The sequence below is a fragment of the Dama dama genome, chromosome 13 (genome assembly GCF_033118175.1).
Source record: "Dama dama isolate Ldn47 chromosome 13, ASM3311817v1, whole genome shotgun sequence".
Taxonomy (NCBI): domain Eukaryota; kingdom Metazoa; phylum Chordata; class Mammalia; order Artiodactyla; family Cervidae; genus Dama; species Dama dama.
Window position 1 is genome coordinate 34,670,520 of NC_083693.1, and position 19,450 is coordinate 34,689,969.

Here is a 19,450-nt window from a genome sequence, read left to right on the forward strand (position 1 = left end):
ATGGGGTTGCAGAGAGTTGGACATGACTGACATGACTTAGCATATTAGCACACATATCCATTGAGTTGGTGATGTCATCCAACCATCTCATCCTCTGTTACCCCCTTCTCCTTCTGCCTTCAATCTTTCCCAGCATCAAGGTCTTTTCCAGTGAGTTGTCTCTTCACATCAGGTGGCCAAAGTCTTGGAGCTTCAGCTTCAGCGTCAGTCCTTCCAATGAATATTTAGGGTTGATTTTCTTTAGGATTGACTGGTTTGATCTCCTTGCTGTCCAAGAGGTGGGCTGTGGCAGGTAGAAAGTTCCTTCCTCCCGCTCCTCTTCCCTGCCCAGGTCTTCCCACTCTGACTTGGTTATTCTGGTGGAGGAACTTGTCCCGATTCCCAGGATAACTACCCAGCCCTGGGGTTTCAGAGCCAAGTAGAACTGACCCCTAGCGGGTTTGGCTCCCCTGGCCACATGCCTGGCCCAGTGCCGGGGATCCTCTGGCCCGAATGTTCCTTCCACTCCCTGACAGCCTCCCCAGTACACGTCTTAGCAAGCTGCGTGCTCTGCGGGCAGTGGGGACACAAGGTGAAGGTTCAGAAGTTTCAGATTCTTTGCAAAGTGATTCCACATGTGTGGGAGAAGGAAGCAGAAGCCAGTCACCTGGGCTGCATTTTTGTAGAGCGCTCCCTGATCCCAGTGAGGGGGTGGGACGGGGCTGGGGGCACCCAGGGGGCTCACCGGGCTCTTTCCAAAGACAGGGGAGTGGGCTGTCATTAGGTTGTGCCCGCTCCAGAGTCAGCTCCTGTTGGGAAGGGGAGCTAAGGGTGGTGGGGACCAGGAGTCCTAGCCCCTTCCCGCTGCCTTGGAGTCAGATGCGGGCTTCTAAAGCATCATCATTGAGGGGAACGATTTCCAAATCGTGTGCAGCCAGTACACCGGCGTCTCCCTGCAGTGTAAGTCCATGGCTGCTGGAATGTGGTGAAATAAAAGGCATGTTACATAAGTACATGTTTTGCTTGGTTCGGATTTATGCAGTAGTGATGTTGTCATCTGGCATTTGCTGGCACCCATGTCCCTTCTTCACCTTTTGTCAATAGCAGCTTTGAGCTGGCCCAGGGTTGCTCCTTTACTGAGCTCTACAACCAGCCTAGCGGGCACAGCCTCTCATCTTTTCTCATAAGAACAAAAGTGGATTCTTTGATGACTCACAGTGGATGATGCATTATTATTATTATTACACAATCGCTGTGAGGCAGATTCACATTGCTCACTGTGAACCAGATGCAAGCTCCAAAGTGCCTTTCATGACTTTTTATTGAGGGTAGAAATCATACAACAGGAAAGTGAGGCAAAAGGCATTTTCAGCCCACCTTTGGAGGACTCTTACATCATCCACTGATGGTACCGAATTCTTCAAAGTGAACACAGTAGGACTTAAAAGTCATATTTTGATTTCTGTCCTTTATTATCCAGATGCTGCGGTATAATAGAGATACATAAAAGACGTAAAACAAAGGATGATTTACTTGGAGGTTTTATAGCAGGAGAAATAAACAGAACTATTGGAGTCATATTTAAAGTGGAGTATTTGAATTGGTGACAGAAGACCCAAAGACAGGGTCTTGGCAAGGAGTCTTCCAAAAGATCCTTCTGTCCTCATAAGTTGCAATTTTTCTGTGTGGCTGATGAGCAGTGAGTCGTTTTGGGGTCAAGTGAGTTACCCTGAGGATCTGAATAGTCCTTTGTGTCCTGTTTTCTCTCCTGAGTTCACCCCGACACGATACCTTTCACAATTCCTACATATGATCGCAGCTCATATGTGATCACACACCTGCATGGGTAGAAAGGTACAGCTTGGTGGTCCCTGAATTTTCATAGAGAAGTCCTGCTTCCTCAGTTTTCAGCAGACTTCAGAAAACTGCCTCCAGAGCCTGGCACTCCGTCTCTTACACTCTGCCTGATTGAGTTGACGTGGTCCAGACTGGAACCGTTTACTGTAAAGCTCTCCTCTCTACCCGTCTGCCGCTTGAGGATGGGGTAAAGAATTGAGCTGTCCTTATGAAAACGAGGGTGATGAATAGTCCTGGTTGGCCTCGGGCTTCCCCGGTTTCAGCACTGAAGTCCTGTACCCCCACGGATCCCCTCCTTCTGGGAAAATCAGGACAATCGGTCACCCTCAATACTCCAAAGATCCTGCAGGCTGAGGAGGGACAGCTATCTAAAAAATTGCATCTTGCAGGAGTCAGATGATCACACTCCTATCAACTGGAGCTGAAAGGCATTTTAAAGATAACTGATCATCTCACAGCCACTTGAGGTTTTTCTAAATGCTTGCATAAATCCATTGGAATTCTGAAAATGCGATTTCTTTTTCTCAACAACTGAGCTGTTTTTGACAGCCCAAGGGTGTTAAGTAACCTTTCTGTCTGCAGCAAAGTCGCTCTTACGCATGATTACACTAGGTGGCAGTGTGGTTCCGCAGTGCTGCAGGAACCCAGAGACAGGCTTTTTGGTGCTTTCTTCTCCCAGATGTAATTTTCAGGAAAGGTGAGGCCAGGCCTTAGTAGCTAAGAAGCATATTGATGACTTTCCTTCGTTTAGAAAGTTGTGCATTCAGCCTTTATTTTCCCACAACGTAGACAATTCTGCTGCTGCTGTCTGGTATCCCGTTACCCAGTCTGCATTGTGGGGGGTCCCTGTCTCTCTCTCCCAGGGATGTTTTAATTCTGTTTTTCCTTTCTTATAATTTTCTTCCCTGCCTCCCCTCCTCTTTGTGCACGAGTATTTTTGCTATCGTTACCGTCGTCTCTCCAGTTATATAACCCCTTTCGTTCCTTTATTCTGAATGCAAGCCCTCATGTCTGGAAACTGGGGGTTCTACATGGGTATAAATCCCATCGGTCATCTCAGATCAGAACTCTGGTCACACTGCTCATGAAACAAGATAAAAATAAACAAATGATTGTAAAAAAGACAGTGTTCCTTTGCCCTGTGTCATCCCAGTCCTGTGGTTTCCCAAGTAATCCCAAGGCCTCGAGCGTTTACCTCTTTAGGGGGCTCGCCCATGTGCTTGTGGAGTGATAGCTCTTCTCTTGAAAGTTGGCCTGGGACCCCTGAGCCCTCCCCACATTACCACTACCCCCTGCGCCCCAGCCTGAGAGCTGAGGATGGGGTCATATCCCCCATGAGGCCAGCAGCTGTGGTCCTGGAGCACACCCGCCATTCTTGTGGCAAGCTCCTGGCCACCAAGCAGGCTGGACTCCCTTCTGCCTGGAGTCCACCGGAACTGTGTCCTACTCAATCCATCAGGTCCCCTGAGAACAAGACGGGGAGTGCAGAATGCCCGAGATGTTCTTCCCCAAGGAAGCCCACTCACAGTGAATGTCCAGGAGAGTCAAAACATCTGTACTGTTTTTATTTTGTTCCTGAAGACTCTGTACATCTCGTACTAATTAACTGTTCTGCCCTAACATCTTCAAGGAGTAAAATTAATTGACATTAGAGAGGGCTGCTTTGTTGTTTTTCTTTTATTGAGAAGGAGAGTTTGGGATATCAGCTAAACAAATATCAGTCAAAACTTTTTGTTCTGTGTTTGTTTGGAGAGACCCAGTAAAGTGGGAATCCGAGTATGTCTTGGGTGAGTTTCAATAAGCAGACGGCCACTCTGACTAGCTCAGGCACCAAACAACTATATCTCCTCCCACGTCCATTGACTTGGACCCAGAGTTTATAGGGTAATGGCCTTAAATGCCTTTTTCACTTAGACTCATCGAGGCCAGCCAAGTCGTCACATGGCACAACCAGCAGTATGTCTTCTTTGCCTCTAAAGCTTCTTGTTTCCCAAGCTCCCTGGAGCTCTCTCCATCTGTTAATATACCACTAGATAGTCAAAGGAGGAAGTCCAGTGTTGACACATGACGTAGAGGGGTGCAGGTGTCCCCAAAGACAGTGGGAGATAAGAGATGTTGACTTTTCCAGCACGGCAGCCTGTAAAGTGTTCTTGAAGGGTCGAGTCAGTATTTCAGCACTTTGCAGAAGCCCTCAACCATGTGATTAATAACGCTGGTACCGTAGACCTTTCATTTTGTCTTTTCTTGTCCCAAACCTGTTTGAGGACTGTGTGGAGATACTCTTTATTGCACTGTCAATGGCTGGGATTGTTGGAGAGCAGTCTGACCAAATCAACCCCCCTCTGAGCCAACAGCTCATGTGTCCAGTTAAATGTTCTACTTCTAATGAATGTTCACTTGTGAACTTGACTTTTCCAGAATGGACTTTGATGATGAAGATGGCGAAGGTCCCAGCAAGTTTTCAAGGTGAGTTTCCTTTATGTTCCCTAGATTTAAAGAAGCCCAAACAGGCAGTTATCACCTTGTTGGAATGTACAGGGGTTTGAATGTCTTTCATCACTGAAGAAAACCATTGCCTGTTACATGGCATGGGAGGGGAGTTTGGGGGAGAATGGATATGTGTATATGTATGGCTGAGTCCCTTCACTGCGCACCTAAAACTCACAAGGTTGTTAAATGGCTGTACTCCAATACAACATAGTTTTAAAACCTTTAAAAAAAGAAGAAAAAAGCCATTGCCTGTAGCTTGATGGCCTTGTCCTTCATTCTATGCTCATATTTGGCTCAGGGACAGGTCACTCTTAGCAAAACCTGCTATATCCCAGCCTAGATTTTCAAAAGTTAAGTATTAACAAGTGACTAACTCTCTTGGCTTTTTAAATTAAACAGACTGCCAGTTTTAATGGATCCCTTTTTAAAATACAGGCCTAAAGTTCAAGTTTAGAAAAACAATCAAGATAAAGCCTCTTTTTCTACCATGGGAAATAAGGAGAAATATAAGAAACCTGGGTGGCCCTGTTCTGGATGCAGAATACTGGACCTTAAGTTCCTAAGAGCTACATCACTCACTGGCCACATGACAGCATCTCTAACTAGGCTCTGCAGGGCTGTCTGGAGTGCAGACTGCCTTCCAGAAGGATGCTAGCCTATGGGTGCTGTGATGGTAGGTGCGTCACTTACATGAAGGGTGAGGCGTGCCCAGTCCCATGGCTCTTTATTATTATTATTATCTTGTTTTAAGTTACGGGAGGAAGTTTGGCAATGTTGAGAAAAAGAGCAAAGATCATTCCTTCAATTTTAGCAAACTTCCCATCTGGAAGGACCTGCCTTGACATTCCTCCCCCCCCCCCACTGCCCAAGAATTCCTAATTCTTGGTTGCTGATGAATTTGAAAACCTGCCCTGGGTGATGGGTACCTTTCTCTGGTATGCACAGCCCACAGTTTGGACTGACAGCCTCGGTTATTTTATAAAAGCTTTTGAGGACTTTCCCGGCGGTCCAGTGGCTAAAACTTCGCCTTCCAATGCAGGGGGTGTGGGTTCGATCGCTGTTCAGGGAGCTAAGATCCCACATGCCTCATGGTCAAAAAACCGAAACATAAAACAGAAGCAGTATTGTAACAGATTGAATAAAAGTTTAAAAATGGCCCACATTAAAAAAAAAACCAAAAAACTTTAAATGTTTAGAAGAATGATGTCTGTATTGAACTCTGTACCCATGATCTCCCCCAGTTTGCTCATTCCCACGGAAGTTACTTTTGGTCGGGTTCCTTTTACCCGTATTATAGGTGTGAATCCTTTCCCCAAACCCAAGAGGAACAGGCATCTAGTTCCTATTCCTGGGCCCGGACTCTCCAGGTCCATTGAAAGTCTCAGCCTTGATTCACTTTCCTCCCCGAGAACTCTTGAGTTCCGTCCTCCCCTCAGTTCCCGTGAGACAGGAGCGAGGAGGTGGAACCCTCTTTGATCTCGGATGACCCTTCTAATCAAATCAAGATACAGGTTTCAACAACAAGAGCATGTATTATTTTCCCCTGGGTGCAGACAGAACCCAAGGGACGTCCACCTCTTTCTTAGGATACAAATGAATAGCAGGGAGCACAGTGTTCCTGAAAGGAAGCTGGCCTGGGAAATAAGGGCACATGTCACCCCAGGTTGGTTTGTGCTAGCCTTACACAGCTTCCCTTTGTGAGGAAACAAAGCCTTGTGATTCCTCTGGATCAGAATTCCCCTGGAGATAACGTTCCATAGCATGTTGACCTTAGGAAGTGACGGTTCCTGGGTCTCAGAACAGAAGGAGGAAGAGAGAGATGAGGAGTGACATTTGTTTGACATGGAAGATCAGTGTCAGTGATGAAATAACAGTGCAGGGACACAGAGAACTCATTGTCTGAGGTCCCTCCAGGAAAAAACAGAAACCCTAGACTCTGTGCTGTAAGCCTGCCCTTGAGTCAGGTTGTACATAAGTCAGGGTTCAAACCTGGGCTTCTGTGAGCCACATCCTCCCCCCTCCCCGCACATTAAAAATAAGAGGGAAAGATGGGGTGAGCTAACAACATAGGCTGGTGCTGGCGGGAGCCTGGGGCTGCTTCAGTCTGTCGGCAGAAGGGTTGATGGACCCGTCGGCTGCTGGGGACATCTGAGCTGCTCCCAGCTGGGGAGATCACTGAGTCCACCCCTCCCTTCGCTTTGCCAGCTGCACTGGCCACCATCCAGAGGCAGGCCAGAGAGACTGCTGCAGGCTGTCTCCCTTGGTGGCAGGCATGGCATGCCTTGGGGCGGCTTCTGTTTCCTGCTCCTTGTTCACAGTCAGCCGAGGGAGCCCTCAGGCCAGGTGTTGGAAGAGAGAGGGGCTGAGAGGCAGGTGTCTCGCCAGCAATTTGCTGTCTCAGAACCCAGCCAGTGCACTAGACCATGGTTTCTGTCACCCTGAGCTACACTGGTGGCTCAGATGGTAAAGATCCCCCCTGCAGTGCACGAGTCACAGGACACGGGTTTGATCCCTGGGTCCAGAAGATCCCCCACAGGAGGGCATAGCAACCCACTGCAGTATTCTTGCCTAGAGAATCCCATGGACAGAGGGGTCTGGTGGGCTACAGTCCATGGGGTCACAAAGATTCAGACACGACTGCGCAACTGACACTTCATTTCTTTACATCACCCTGATGTGTGCAGCCAGCTTTCCCAGCTTCTCTTGACCGTGGTCCCAAATTCAAATGTCCCACCTGACATCAGGCGTTGTGTCTCAATTTCGGATTTGGGGAATATGGTCACAGTCACATAGGAGGTACATTGTGGCCAATTAGGTTTGCTTCCTATGTTCTCACAGCAGGTCTCAAATATTAAGCTGCTTACGGCTGGCTGCCTGATCACACAGATGTGCACACATGCATTTTTTAATAGATAAAAGAAGATTTATTTATATATATGTGTGTGTGCTAAGTCTCTTCAGTCATGTCTGACTCTGCGACCCCATGGCTATAGCACTTAAGGCTCCTCTGTCCATAGGATTCTCTGGGCAAGAATACTAGAGTGAGTTGCCATTTCCTCCCCCAGGGGATCTTTGCAACCCAGGAATTGAATCCTTGTCTCTTGTCTATTGCGTTGGCAGGTAGGTTCTTTACCACTAGTGCCACCTGGGAAGCCCTTATAAATATATACATGTATATATATCCCCTGCCTTGGGCTTGATCCAGAAAATACTGATGGTGGCTTAAAAAGGGATTGCAAAAAGTTTTTTTAAAGATTTATTTATTTTATTTGGCTGTGTTGCGTCTTCAGTGCTGTGGCAGGCTTTTCTAGTTGCAGCCAGTGGGGACTACTCTGTAGTTGTGATGCGTGGGCTTCTCATTGTGGTGGTTTTTCTTGTTGCCACCACCACAAGAGAAGGGCTTGTGGGCTCTAGGCATGCAGGCTTCAGTAGTTGTGGTGCATGGGTTTAGTTGCTCTGAGGCATGTGGGATCTCCGCAGACCAGGGATTGAACCTGTGTCCCCTGTGTTGGCAGGCGGATTCTTAACCATTGTACCACCAGGGCAACCCCATAGTAACTTTTTGGAAAATGTTCAAATTCTTAAGTATATTACTCTTCCCCTAGAGCTGGCTGCTTCCAAACTTAATATTTTGCATGTTTTCTCACTATTGCTTGGTGACTATATTTGCTTCTCCTTTCTGCAGTTGTCGTCTTACAGCTGATTTTTGCTGATTTGTCAACAGATGTTTTACTTTCTATTTCGCCAGTTCTGGAGGAAATGTGTAGGGGTACTCAGCTGCTGTGCACATGTCCACACCTGTGCACACGAAAGGGCACACACACCTGGTGCCAGGGCCAGAAATGCCCGAGACTCGCTTCACCGTCCTCAGGTCTCAGGCTTCCCTCCCACATGCTGTTAATGCTGCTCTGGGGGTTGGGACATGCAGGACAGGGCTCTGCTGACCAAGGTGCTCCCTTCCCCACACACAAAGTCACGGGCAACCTGGGGACAGAAGCTGGTCTGCAGGGGCCAAGGAGTAGACTGGGGATGAGGAACCGAAGACCAGAGGGGACAGTTTATTGAGCAGTTTGTTGTTCAGTCACTCAGTGGTTTCCGACTCTTTGTGACCCCATGCACTATAGCCCACCAGGCTCCTCTGTCCACAGGATTTCCCAGGCAAGTATACTGGAGTGGGTTGGCATTTCCTCCTCCAGGGGATCTTCCCAATCCAGGGATCAAACCCGTGTTTCCTGTGGCTCTTGTATTGGCAGGCAGATTCTTTACTGCTGGGCCACCTGTATTGTGTAGTGGTCATTAAAACAGAAGAGTGGACACATGAAATAGAGATGTTCTTAAATGTTGGTTTTTTTTTTTTTTTTTTAATTTTTGGCTGTGCTGGGTCTTCCTTGTGGTGCCCAGGCTTCTCTAGTTGTGTCACATGGGCTTTAGTTGCCCCACGGCATGTGGGATCTTAGTTCCCCGACCAGGGCTCAAACCCTAGTCCCCTGCATTGGAAAGTGGATTCTCAACCATTGGACCACCAGGGAAGTCTCTAAATTTGGAGTTTATATCTTAGGAACACCCAAGTGCTCACTCCCAAACCTTTCATTTTTGTTGCTATGTGCTATCACCCTGATTTTTTGCTGTGTTCTTACTCATTCTGCATCCTTTCTCAGAAGACTCAGAAGGTCTTTTTGGAAGGAGTTCTCATACCTGTTGCTCTGAATTTATTTATAGTGCATGGGGCCGTTTACAAACCTGGAATCAAAAGACCTGGATGGGTTTTATTAGCCTCTCTTCCACCCCTTCCTTCACCCTTCACCTTTTGAGGACCGTCTCTGAGCTTCCCTGTGTTCCACCTTTAATCTGTATGACTTTCAACTGTTCCCTCGGACATGGTCGAACCCAGTTGCATTAGTTCCTAAGGAGTTGTGATATTTTGCAGGGTTTCGCAAGTGAACTGCCAACATTATCTAAAAGTAAAGCTATCCACGATAGGAAGATTTTCACAGAATTTTTTTCCTTTTTCTTTTTTATTTTTCATTTATTTTTATTAGTTGGAGGCTAATTACTTTACAATATTGTAGTGGGTTTTGTCATACATTGACATGAATCAGCCATGGTTTTACATGTATTCCCCATCCCGATCCCTTTTTTTCCTTTTTCATCACACCCATTTTGACATTTTCCTCTTGGTTTTGTGCAGTATTTATGCTTGTGGGCATTTTTTTTTTTTTCTGTCTCTCTGGGTTGTAATGGTATTTTCATCTTTTCCCCTGAATTTACCACCCTCTTTTATTTAGAGCTCTGACCATCATAACCCCATTGATAAGGGGGAAACATGCAATGTGGGTGTGTCCTTTATTTTCTTCCCGGCAGGAAAAAGAACAAGATTGTCATTTCACAGAATTCTCAGTGTGCATCTTAGCTTAGAGAGCCAGGCGTTTTGTTTCACGGTGGAGGATGTTCAGAGTACTTCTGATGCAGAGAGGACGGCCAGGAGGGAGCAAGGATTACCCTCATCTTATCAGTCACCTTATGGGGGCCATGTGGACTGTGTTTAGAGTAAGGAGAATTTCAGCTGAGCCTTCTGACACTGCCGAATAAACACCCTTGTGAGCACTCTCAGCCTTTCCAGATGCTCTCCCTGCCTCGACAGCCTTCGTTCCTTTTATTTTTTACTGTGATTTTTTCTTTCCTTTTTTGATTGGATATAGTTGCTGTGCAGTGTCGCGTTCGTTTCTGCTGGACAGCACAGTGAGTCACTGTACGTCTCTGCCTCCTTTTTGGATTTCCTTCCCACTTCAGTCACCACAGAGCCCTGAGTAGAGTTCCCTGAGCTGTGCAGTAGGTCCTCCTTAGTTATCTGTTTTATACACAGTGTCAGTAGTGTATGTGTGTCAATCCCAATTTCCCAATTCATCCCACTCCCCTCCTCCCTTGGTAATTAACAAACTTGGTAAGTTTGTTCTCTGCATCTGTGACTTGAATTCTGCCTTGCAAGTACGTTCATCTCTACCATCTTTCTAGATTTAACTTGTAAGTAGTATTAGAGAACCAGCCTGTCAATGCAGGAGATGTAGGAGATGTGGGTTTGATTTCCGAGTTGGGACAATCCCGTGGAGGAGGGCACGGCAGCCCACTCCAGCATTCTTGCCTGGAGAATTCCCATGGACAGAGGAGCCTGGATGGTTGCAGTCCGTAGGGTCACAAAGAATCGAACATGACTGAGCGACTTTGCAAGCACATACAGTGTTTGTGTTTCTCTTTCTGACTCTCTTCATCCTGTATGACAGCCTCTAGGTCCGTCCCTGTCTGCAGATAGTACAGTTCTGTTCCTTTTCATGGCTGAGTAGGCCCACTCTGGTGTTCTTGCCCGGAGAATCCCAGGAATGGGAGAGCCTGCTGGGCTGCCGTCTAACTCCAGTGTTCTTACCTGGAGAATCCCGGGGACAGGGGAGCCTGCTGGGCTGCTGTCTAACTCCAGTGTTCTTGCCTGGAGAATCCCAGGGACGGGAGAGCCTGCTGGGCTGCCGTCTATGGGGTCGCACAGAGTCGGACACGACTGAAGCGACTTAGCAGCAGCAGCAGCAGTATTCCACTGTATGTAGGTACCACATCTTCTTTATCCGTTCCTCTGTTGATGGACATTTAGGTTGCTTCCATTTCCTGGCTATTGTAAATAGTGTTGCAATGAATATCAGGGTGCATATGTCCTTTAGAATTATGGTTTTCTCCAAGTATATGTCCAGGAGTGGTACTACTGGGTCATATAGTACCTCTGTTGTTAGTTTTTTAAGGAACCTCCATACTGTTCTCCATAGTGGCTTTGTCAGCCTTAGTTCTTATGAACCAGAGAAGTCTGGCAGAGAACTTGGGTAGAACCTACACAGTGTAGCCTGTGACGAACCCAATTACCAGGGGAGATAGCTTGAGACAGTCTTGTCGTTTTGGTGGGTTGGGGCTGAGATTAGGGCTGGAAGCTGTGGGATTAATGCTATGTCGCGTGGAGACAGTCCTCTGCCATCAGGCCTGTCTGGATCAGTGACCTCTTCATAGCTGTTTGGCTCTCATGTCATTGGCTTCAATTCTGATGTCCTTCTCTCCTTGTTCAGCGACCCCAGCTCCTTCTGTTCTCCTGCAGAGATTAACCTTGATGTGAAGTGGCCCGCGTATCCTGCACTGCAGGCGGATTCTTTACCCGCTGAGCCACTGGGGAAGCCAATGGTCCTGGATAGCCCCATGCTTTCTGGGGAAGAGGGGATCATTTCTGGAGGCATAAATAGCCCCAAGCTGTGTCTGTAGAAGCTACCAGGCTTCTCTTCCCCGTCGAGCCTTAGGTATCTCTGCCTGTCTGTCTCCCTGGAGTTCCAGCTCTGACTCTGGGACCAGACAACGCTCTGCTGGGGAGCTGAGTTCAAGTCCTGGTAAATCAGCCCCTCTCTGAGCCCCAGGGTCCTCCTCCACAGAGGACATTCCTGAAGACAGTGTGGGATGGACCTGAATCCCACTCCCTGGTTTCCCTTCGCAGACCCCCCGGATGCTGAGTTGGCAGAGAAGCGCGAGGCAGCGTGCAGCCGCAGCTCCTCCTCCTTGCTCTTGGCTTCCGGAGCCATGTTCCTGGGCCAGGCGGTGGGCCCTCTGGTCCTAGCGGAGGGGTCACGGCTGATGCTGTGCTGTGTCCCTAGCGGTCACCGTTGCAAGGCCCCCGCCCTGGTGCCCATGTGCAGAGGGGCTCATTGCTTTATCGATGCTGCATGTGGGGCCCATGGAACTCAGATGCTAAGTTCACAGGCCGCCCCTGCAACTCCTCCAAGCAGATTCCCATCACTCTGCACCCTGTGGAGGAGGTGGCTTTGGTCCTGGAGACACTTCCTTCTGTTTTCACAAGATGGCATTTTTCCTGTTTCTTGCCTCTGTGATCCTTCAAAATGAAACCATATATATATATGTATTTCATTCAAAATGAAACCACATATATACATATTTTATATATATTTTAATAGATTCAGTAGCTACACTCACTTGTTTATTGGAATCTTGTTGCTAGGTAATTTGCAGCTCTTCCTCATTTTGACCTTCTCTTGGTAGCTCTTTCAGTCTTGTTTCATGAAGCAGAGCATTTTCTGCACTAGCCAATCGATACTGTTTTAAACAGTTGTCTTCATGTCTCCTTCAAGCACCTGTTCTCATGAGTTGGGTTGAATCATCATGATGATGAAATTGCTTTAGATCCATTTTAAGAACTTCACAAAGACTCTTCTCAGATGTTTTACAAAACAAATTGGTCTATGGATCTTTTGGAAATGGGATCAGAAGTAGGCATGCCCTAGACCTGCCTTGGGGTGGTCGCCGTGGTAACTATCAGGAAGCGGGGAGGGAGGGGGCTTGGACTCTAACCTGTGTATTTGGGACATGCTTGTAGAAATGGAGAGGAAGGTCTGGGTCTGCGTTTTTAGGAATATCTGCAGGATCACAGCACACAGACTGAACTGAGGGCCTGTCTGCTCCTGCCCAAAGGCTTCACCCCAATTCCAGCCCTTTCTTTGATCCCACTGATACTCTTCCCATAGTGCACCCCCTTTACCTGCTGCCAGGTCAGAGCCAACTGCCTCTCAGCTCCTCTCCCACCCTCAGCCCCTGTCGCCCCCAGGACCACCTCCTCCTCTCCTCTCTTACTCTCTCCTGTGGGCTTTACTTTCCATGTGCCTCTCAGAGTGTTTGATCACTTCTGCCTTCATTTCCACTCTTCAGGGTGATGTTTTACTGTTCTGACCAAACGCAACGCTCCTTAAGGACAGGAGCGGGACGTGCCTTGGTTCCTTTGGCCTGTCCTCTTTGGGCACCTGGCTCAGTGCTTTCAATACAGAGGTGCTCACCAGGCCACCCAGATCCACTCACTGCAGTCTTTTATTTTTTTTTTTTTAATATTTATTTACTTATATTTATTTATTTGGCTGCACGGAGTCTCAGTTGTGTCACCCAGGATTTTTAGTTGAGGCATATGAGCTCTAGTTCCCTGACCTGGGATGGAACCCGGGCCCCCAACATTGGGAGGGCCGAGTCTTAGTCACTGGACCACCAGGGAAATTCCCTCACCAGTGTCACTCCCCCTGTTTTCTTTGTATGTTCAGGTGAGACCTGCCCGCAATCAGGCCCACTTGGCATCTGCTCCTGGCCTGGAGGGCAGGGTGTACAGAGTCCCGTGAATACGAGCGGTGTGTGAGGCAGCCTTGCCCGGGGCTCTTCCTTTCTTGCTGTCACTGTCACCCTCATCCTATGAGCACCTGTGAAACCCTAAATCCCACAGCAGACGTATGATGTCTTTTTAGACAGTTCTTTTACCCCACATGACAGCTTCGTCTCACTGTCGTGGAACTGGGCTGGCTGTTACTCCCTGTCAAGCCTAGAGGTGCTCATTTCGAGACAGAAACACTTTCCTGTCCCTTCTGTTCGTTTTTTATCTTAAACACATCACCGAGTGTCGCTTTCAGAATTCCTGGCAGCGCTGGGTTTTTCTTAGCTGGCTCTGTTGTTAGAGAGCAGGTACACATATTCTGTTACTAGGCTGTAGGAAATGTGCTGCCGGTAGAGCAGGGGCTTGTTCACAGTGTGATGGGATGTGGGTCTGTGGCATGGCTGTCTGCTTAGGGATACCAGGAATGGCGAGGAGGCTAGATGTGTTTCTCATTGTGGGTCAAAGTAAACCATTTGTTCAAGTCGGTGGTAACTATTACGTTCAATGTGTGTGTGGATATTTGTGCAAGCCTAGCATTCGTGGGTGCACTTGGAAAGCGTGTTTGGTTCAGTTTGGACGCCTGAAGGGTCATGTCTTCATGCTTTATGCTTATTTAAAAATATTAATACCTAGGTACATGAGAACAGTGGAAGCTTTGAGGACATATTTAGAGATGAGACTGAGGTGTCTGTGGAAGTCTGTTTCCACCCCATGCCCTGAGACAGAATCTTGCTAAGGTGTCCAGAAGCTGCTCTAAGATGTTTTCAAAGCATGGAGGTTCCTTAAAAAAAGTAAAAAATAGAACTGCCATATGACCCAGTAATCCCACTACTGGGCATGTACCCAGAGAAAACCATAATTCAAAAAGACATACACTCCCCAGTGTTCTTTGCAGCACTATTTACAATAGCCAGGACATGGAAGCAAGCTAGATGTCCATTCACAGAGAAATGGATAAAGAAGATTGGTACATATATATAGTGGAATATTACTTGGTCGTAAAAAGGAACGGAATTGGGTCATTTATAGAGATGTGGATGGATCTAGCCTGCATACAGAGTGAAGTCAGAAAAGCATATCATATATGTATGGAATGTATATTAACACATTTATGTGGGATCTAGAAAAATGGTACAGATGACCCTATTTGCAGGGCAGGAATAGAGATGCAAATATAGAGAATGAACGTGTGGGGAGGTGGGACGAATTGAGAGAGTAGGATTGACATATATACACTACACGTGTAAAACAGATAGCTAGTGGGAAGCTGCTGCACACCAAGCTCAACTTGGTGCTCTGTGATGACCTAGAGGGGTGGGATGGGGGATGGGTTGGGAGGGAGGTCCAAGTAGGAGGGGACATGTGTATATATGTGGCTGATTCACATGGCTGTACAGCAGAAACTAACACAGCTTGTAAAGCAACCATATACCCCACCGACACACACACAAGGCACTGAATGAGCCATCACGAGTTCGTCTTCTGGTGACTTGGTGTTAGGGGTGTGCCGTTTTACCCCATTAGACAGTAAGCCCTGGTCTGATCCGTCTCTCTTCCCCCACCCTGGTCTCGTGCTTTCGGGAAGAGAGAACCACAGTGAGATCGAGAGGCGGCGGCGGAACAAGATGACTCAGTACATCACCGAGCTTTCAGACATGGTCCCCACGTGCAGCGCGCTGGCCCGGAAGCCCGACAAGCTCACCATCCTGCGCATGGCCGTCTCTCACATGAAGTCCATGCGGGGCACCGGGAACAAGTCCACGGATGGTGCCTACAAGCCTTCATTCCTGACAGAGCAGGTACCCGTTCAACCCTCGTCTGTGCTTCTTGCTCCCCTGGGAACCACATTCCTGGGAGGGCAGAGAACGGTGAGAAGGATGCATCACCAAAAGGCTGAGGTGGGGACGAAGGCAGGAAATTTTATTCCTATGCTTCACCGGGAAACTCTCTTCTGGGGACTCTGTTTCTGATTTTGCATCCTCTGCTTTTTTTCCCTACCATGTACCTTAATAAGACAGGCTTCCCTGGTGGCTCAGTGGTAAAGAACCTGCCTGCCAGTGCAGGAGATGCAGGTTTGATCCCTCGGTTGGGAAGATCCCCTGGAGGAGGAAATGGCTATCTACTCCAGTATTCTTACCTGGAGAATCCCATGGTCAGTGGAGCCTGGCTGGCTACAGTCCATGGGATTGCGAAAGAGTCAGACACGACTAAGTGACTGAACAACAACCACCTTAATAGGACATCACTCAAAACAAAGCAAAAAGAGATATTGTGCTTAGCACATGCTAACCCAGGAAAAAGCCAGCAAACCCAATTCTGTGCTAGACTAGCAATGACGGTGTTATCATGATGAAAGTTTTGGTAGATGATGCAGCAATCATAGTGACAGGATTTACCAGCCAGCACGTAGCCGGCCTCTGCCCTGAGCCCAGTTGAAGTCATGTCCTTTCTGGGTAGGATTTCACTGAATCCTTATTCTGCTCAAGGAGGAAGCTGCTGTTATTCATCCCTGCTTTAGAGATGAAGAAGTGGAGGCTTTGAAAGTGTCTACTGCTCAGTGCAGACCAGGAGTTGACACAGGGTGGTCAGACCCCAGAACCATGTATTTTAACAGCTATCCTGGCCTTTGCAGACTTTGGAACAGTGAACCCATAAGGTGGTCTGTGGGAAGTATTGATATATTGTAACTTGACCATTCCACGCCCTGGAAGGCCTGTGTTCTGGGTCCTTGTTCTTCCCCGTGCTGGTCAGACATTGTCAGCTTGTATTCGCTCATCTGTGGACAAACATGAGCTTTCTGCCTTCCTGACCCTGAGGGCTTCTGCAGGATAAAGGGGACAATGGACTTGGTGCTGGCAGGGGGACAGGGAAGTGATGTGTTGTCAGGGACACAGGCAGGAAGAAGTGTTCAGCCTTGTCAGGGGCTGCCTGGGACAGAGTCAGAACTGGCCTGCTGGGAGGGAGCCCCACATTTGCGTAGAAAGAGAGCAGAGGAAGGGGTTACATGGGGAGATTTGGGAAACCAGTGAGAACAGAGCGTTGGAGGAAAGGGTGAGAGGTATGTCCAGAGACAGAATCATGTGTTTTGCTGGAGTGAGGAATCTAAGCATTAGGTTTAGAAAAAGAGCAAGGAAAGAGGAGCTCACGTGAATTCCTGTGCGGCAGACTTTTTAGCGAGGGTTTTTTTGTCATCCCAGTGCCCATGTGCTCTTCACCCCAAGGTGTGAAGAGGTGTGGCAGTGGGGAGACCCTCGCTGGGAGCCGTGGAACACAATAGTCCAGGGCAGAATGCCCAACCCATTTCCACCTTTGTAAAAGGGTTAGGGTTAACACAGCGATGGCTCCCACCTGGCAGGGTTGTGGAGACAGGTAAGGGAGGAAGCAGAGTAGAGTGTTTAACACGGGGCTGGAGTGGAATGAAGGATGACTAACTGGTGGATAGTGTGAAAGTAGTGTTGATTGCTTAGTCATGTTGGACTCTCTGTGACCCCATGGACTATAGCCTGCCAGACTCCTCTGTCCATGGAATTCTCCAGGAGAGAATGCTGGAGTGGGTTGCCATGCTTTTCTCCAGGGGATCTTCCCAACCCAGGGATTGAACCCAGGGTCTCCTGCATTGGCAGGCAAGTTCTTTACCATCTGAACCACCAGGGAAGCCTAGCTGGCAGGTCAGCAGACAGAAATGCATTATGCACATCCTGATCGCTGGGGTTGGTAAAAGGCTTTTGCTCTACATTTCTTTAATCCTTATAAAAACCTTGTTGGGGTCCATATTTGACATTAATCTCTTTAAGTGACTGGGGATTAAAAACATGGAGGGCCTTTCCTAGTGGTCCAGTTGCTAAAGACTGTGTGCTCCCAATGTAGGGGGCCCAGGTTTGATCCCTGGTCAGGGAACTAGATCCCACATTCCCTAACTAAGAGTTGTTACATGCTACAACTGAAGATCCCACATGCCATAAGTAAGACCTGGTGTAGCCATATTAATAAATATATTTTTTTAAATGCTGTTTAAAAAAGAAAGAAAATGGAGAGAAGAGAGAAGGCAGTTATGCAGGTCATATGCATCCTCTCCCCCTATTCATCTCTCAGTTCCTTGGTAGGCTGTTGATAATGACAACAGCCACATGTGTTAAGTACCTACTGTTTGCCAAGCCCTTACTAAGTCCTTCACATTCAAGATCTCATTTAACCTCACAAAATCTCCCCCCCTACCCCAAGAAAAGAGCATGAAAAAAAACAGAAGCCAAAGATATTACATTGGGAGCCCAGACTTGCACAGTGAAGTGGAAGAGCTGGAGTTGGTGGTCTCCTTTGACTCCACCATCTGTGCTTTTAGACCTTCATGTTGGCTTAACTGGAGGATAGGGGCAAGGCTGCTTCTGGATTCAGGGCACAGAACCTTGGTCATGAGTGGGGTGCTCCCAGAAGATGAAAACCAAAGGCGAGGGTGTAGAAAGAGGGGCCTGTGAGGAGGATGAGCTCTGGCCCATAAGCCCTTCCCATAGTCCCTAAAAAGGGCTGAAACTGTGAAAACATAAATGGAGTCAATTTGTCCACTTCCTCTCCTTCGGAGACACAGAATTCTCTACTTTCCCAGACAACCTGTTTTATGTGTTACAGTCCTTCCTGTTGGGAAGACCATCTTAACACTGAAAATAAAACTGCTGACCCAGTCTTCTGAACTAAGTCATCATCAAGAGGGATGGCACAGCGGAAGTGCGAAGCAAGACAAAGGGGGAAAATAAACGTTTCTTTAAAAAATGATTGTGTAGCCTGCTTCCGCACCCAGTTCCCAGGCAAAGGATGTTAGAGTTCTGACTCAGCCGAGGGCTCGGAGACCTCCCTGGGTTCTGCTCACCAGCTGACTCATGTTTCCTAGTCTTGGAGCTTTTGGGCGCCCTCAGGTCGGGCACGGGGGCGGGGCCGGATGCTCCAGGCTCCACACAGGTGGCCCTTACTCTGTTACAGCAGGGCTTCCACATACAATTTTTGTTGGTTGTTTAGTCATTCAGTCATTTCCAACTCTTTGTGACCCCATGGACTACTCTGTGTCTGCCAGTCTCCTCTGTCCTTAGGGATTCTCCAGGCAAGAATACTAGAGTGGGTTCCCATTTCCTACTCCAGGGGATCTTCCCAACCCAGGGATCGAACTCGAGTCTCCTGCTTTGGCAGATGGATTCTTTACCACTTGAGCCACCAGGGACGCCCACCTGCAATTACACGGAAGCAAGGAATTTGGGGCTTCCCAGGTGCTCAGCGGTGGAGAATCCGCCTGCTCATGCAGGAGATGTAAGAATTGTGGGTTCAGTCTGTGGACAGTCCATGGACAGAGGAGGCTGGCAGGCTACAATCCATGGGGTCACAAAAGAGTCGGACACAATTTAGCGATTAAACAACAAAACAGCAAAGAATTCCCAGTAAGAACTGTTTGCCAACTGCTAATCAGAAGAATCCCTTTTTGCTTTGGGGCCTGAGCAGTATGTGAGGTGCATGGAAGGCTGGCTGTGGACTCCGGTGCACGTGGAAGAGTTGGTCCCCAAGTCCTGCAAGGACGGAGCCCCTTGCATTCAGCAGGAAAGGGCCCCTGAGCCTGACATGAGACTGACAGGGGAGATAACTGCACCTGGGCTGCCTGCAGGCCCTGCAAAGAGAAGGCATCTCATTTGAACAAAGTTGATCTTGCCAGCTCTGCATCCCTCTTGGGATGTTGAGGGCTTCCTGCTGCCCATTCATCCTTCCTGCCGGCACCAACAGTCATGAGCTCTGTGAGTCAGTGTGACTCCAGGGCTGGCACAGCTAAACTCTCTTCTCACCGCCAAGGGACACAGACAGTGTAGGTATCCCTGCCACCTCCTGGGATTCCCCTGGGACTCTGTTGAGATGTCGGCTGTCACAGAGTTC

The 19,450-nt window shown here is 48.2% G+C and overlaps 1 protein-coding gene across 3 annotated transcripts in view; it reads left to right on the forward strand.

The window, feature by feature from the left end:
- Positions 1 to 19,450, forward strand: part of ARNT2 (aryl hydrocarbon receptor nuclear translocator 2) — a 181,371-nt gene that overhangs the window by 35,848 nt on the left and 126,073 nt on the right. For all 3 annotated transcript variants that reach the window (XM_061158849.1, XM_061158847.1, XM_061158848.1), the window contains exons 3-4: positions 4,255 to 4,302; positions 15,132 to 15,345. In XM_061158849.1, the coding sequence (XP_061014832.1) occupies positions 4,255 to 4,302; positions 15,132 to 15,345 (262 nt within the window). The remainder of the gene's footprint in view (positions 1 to 4,254; positions 4,303 to 15,131; positions 15,346 to 19,450) is intronic.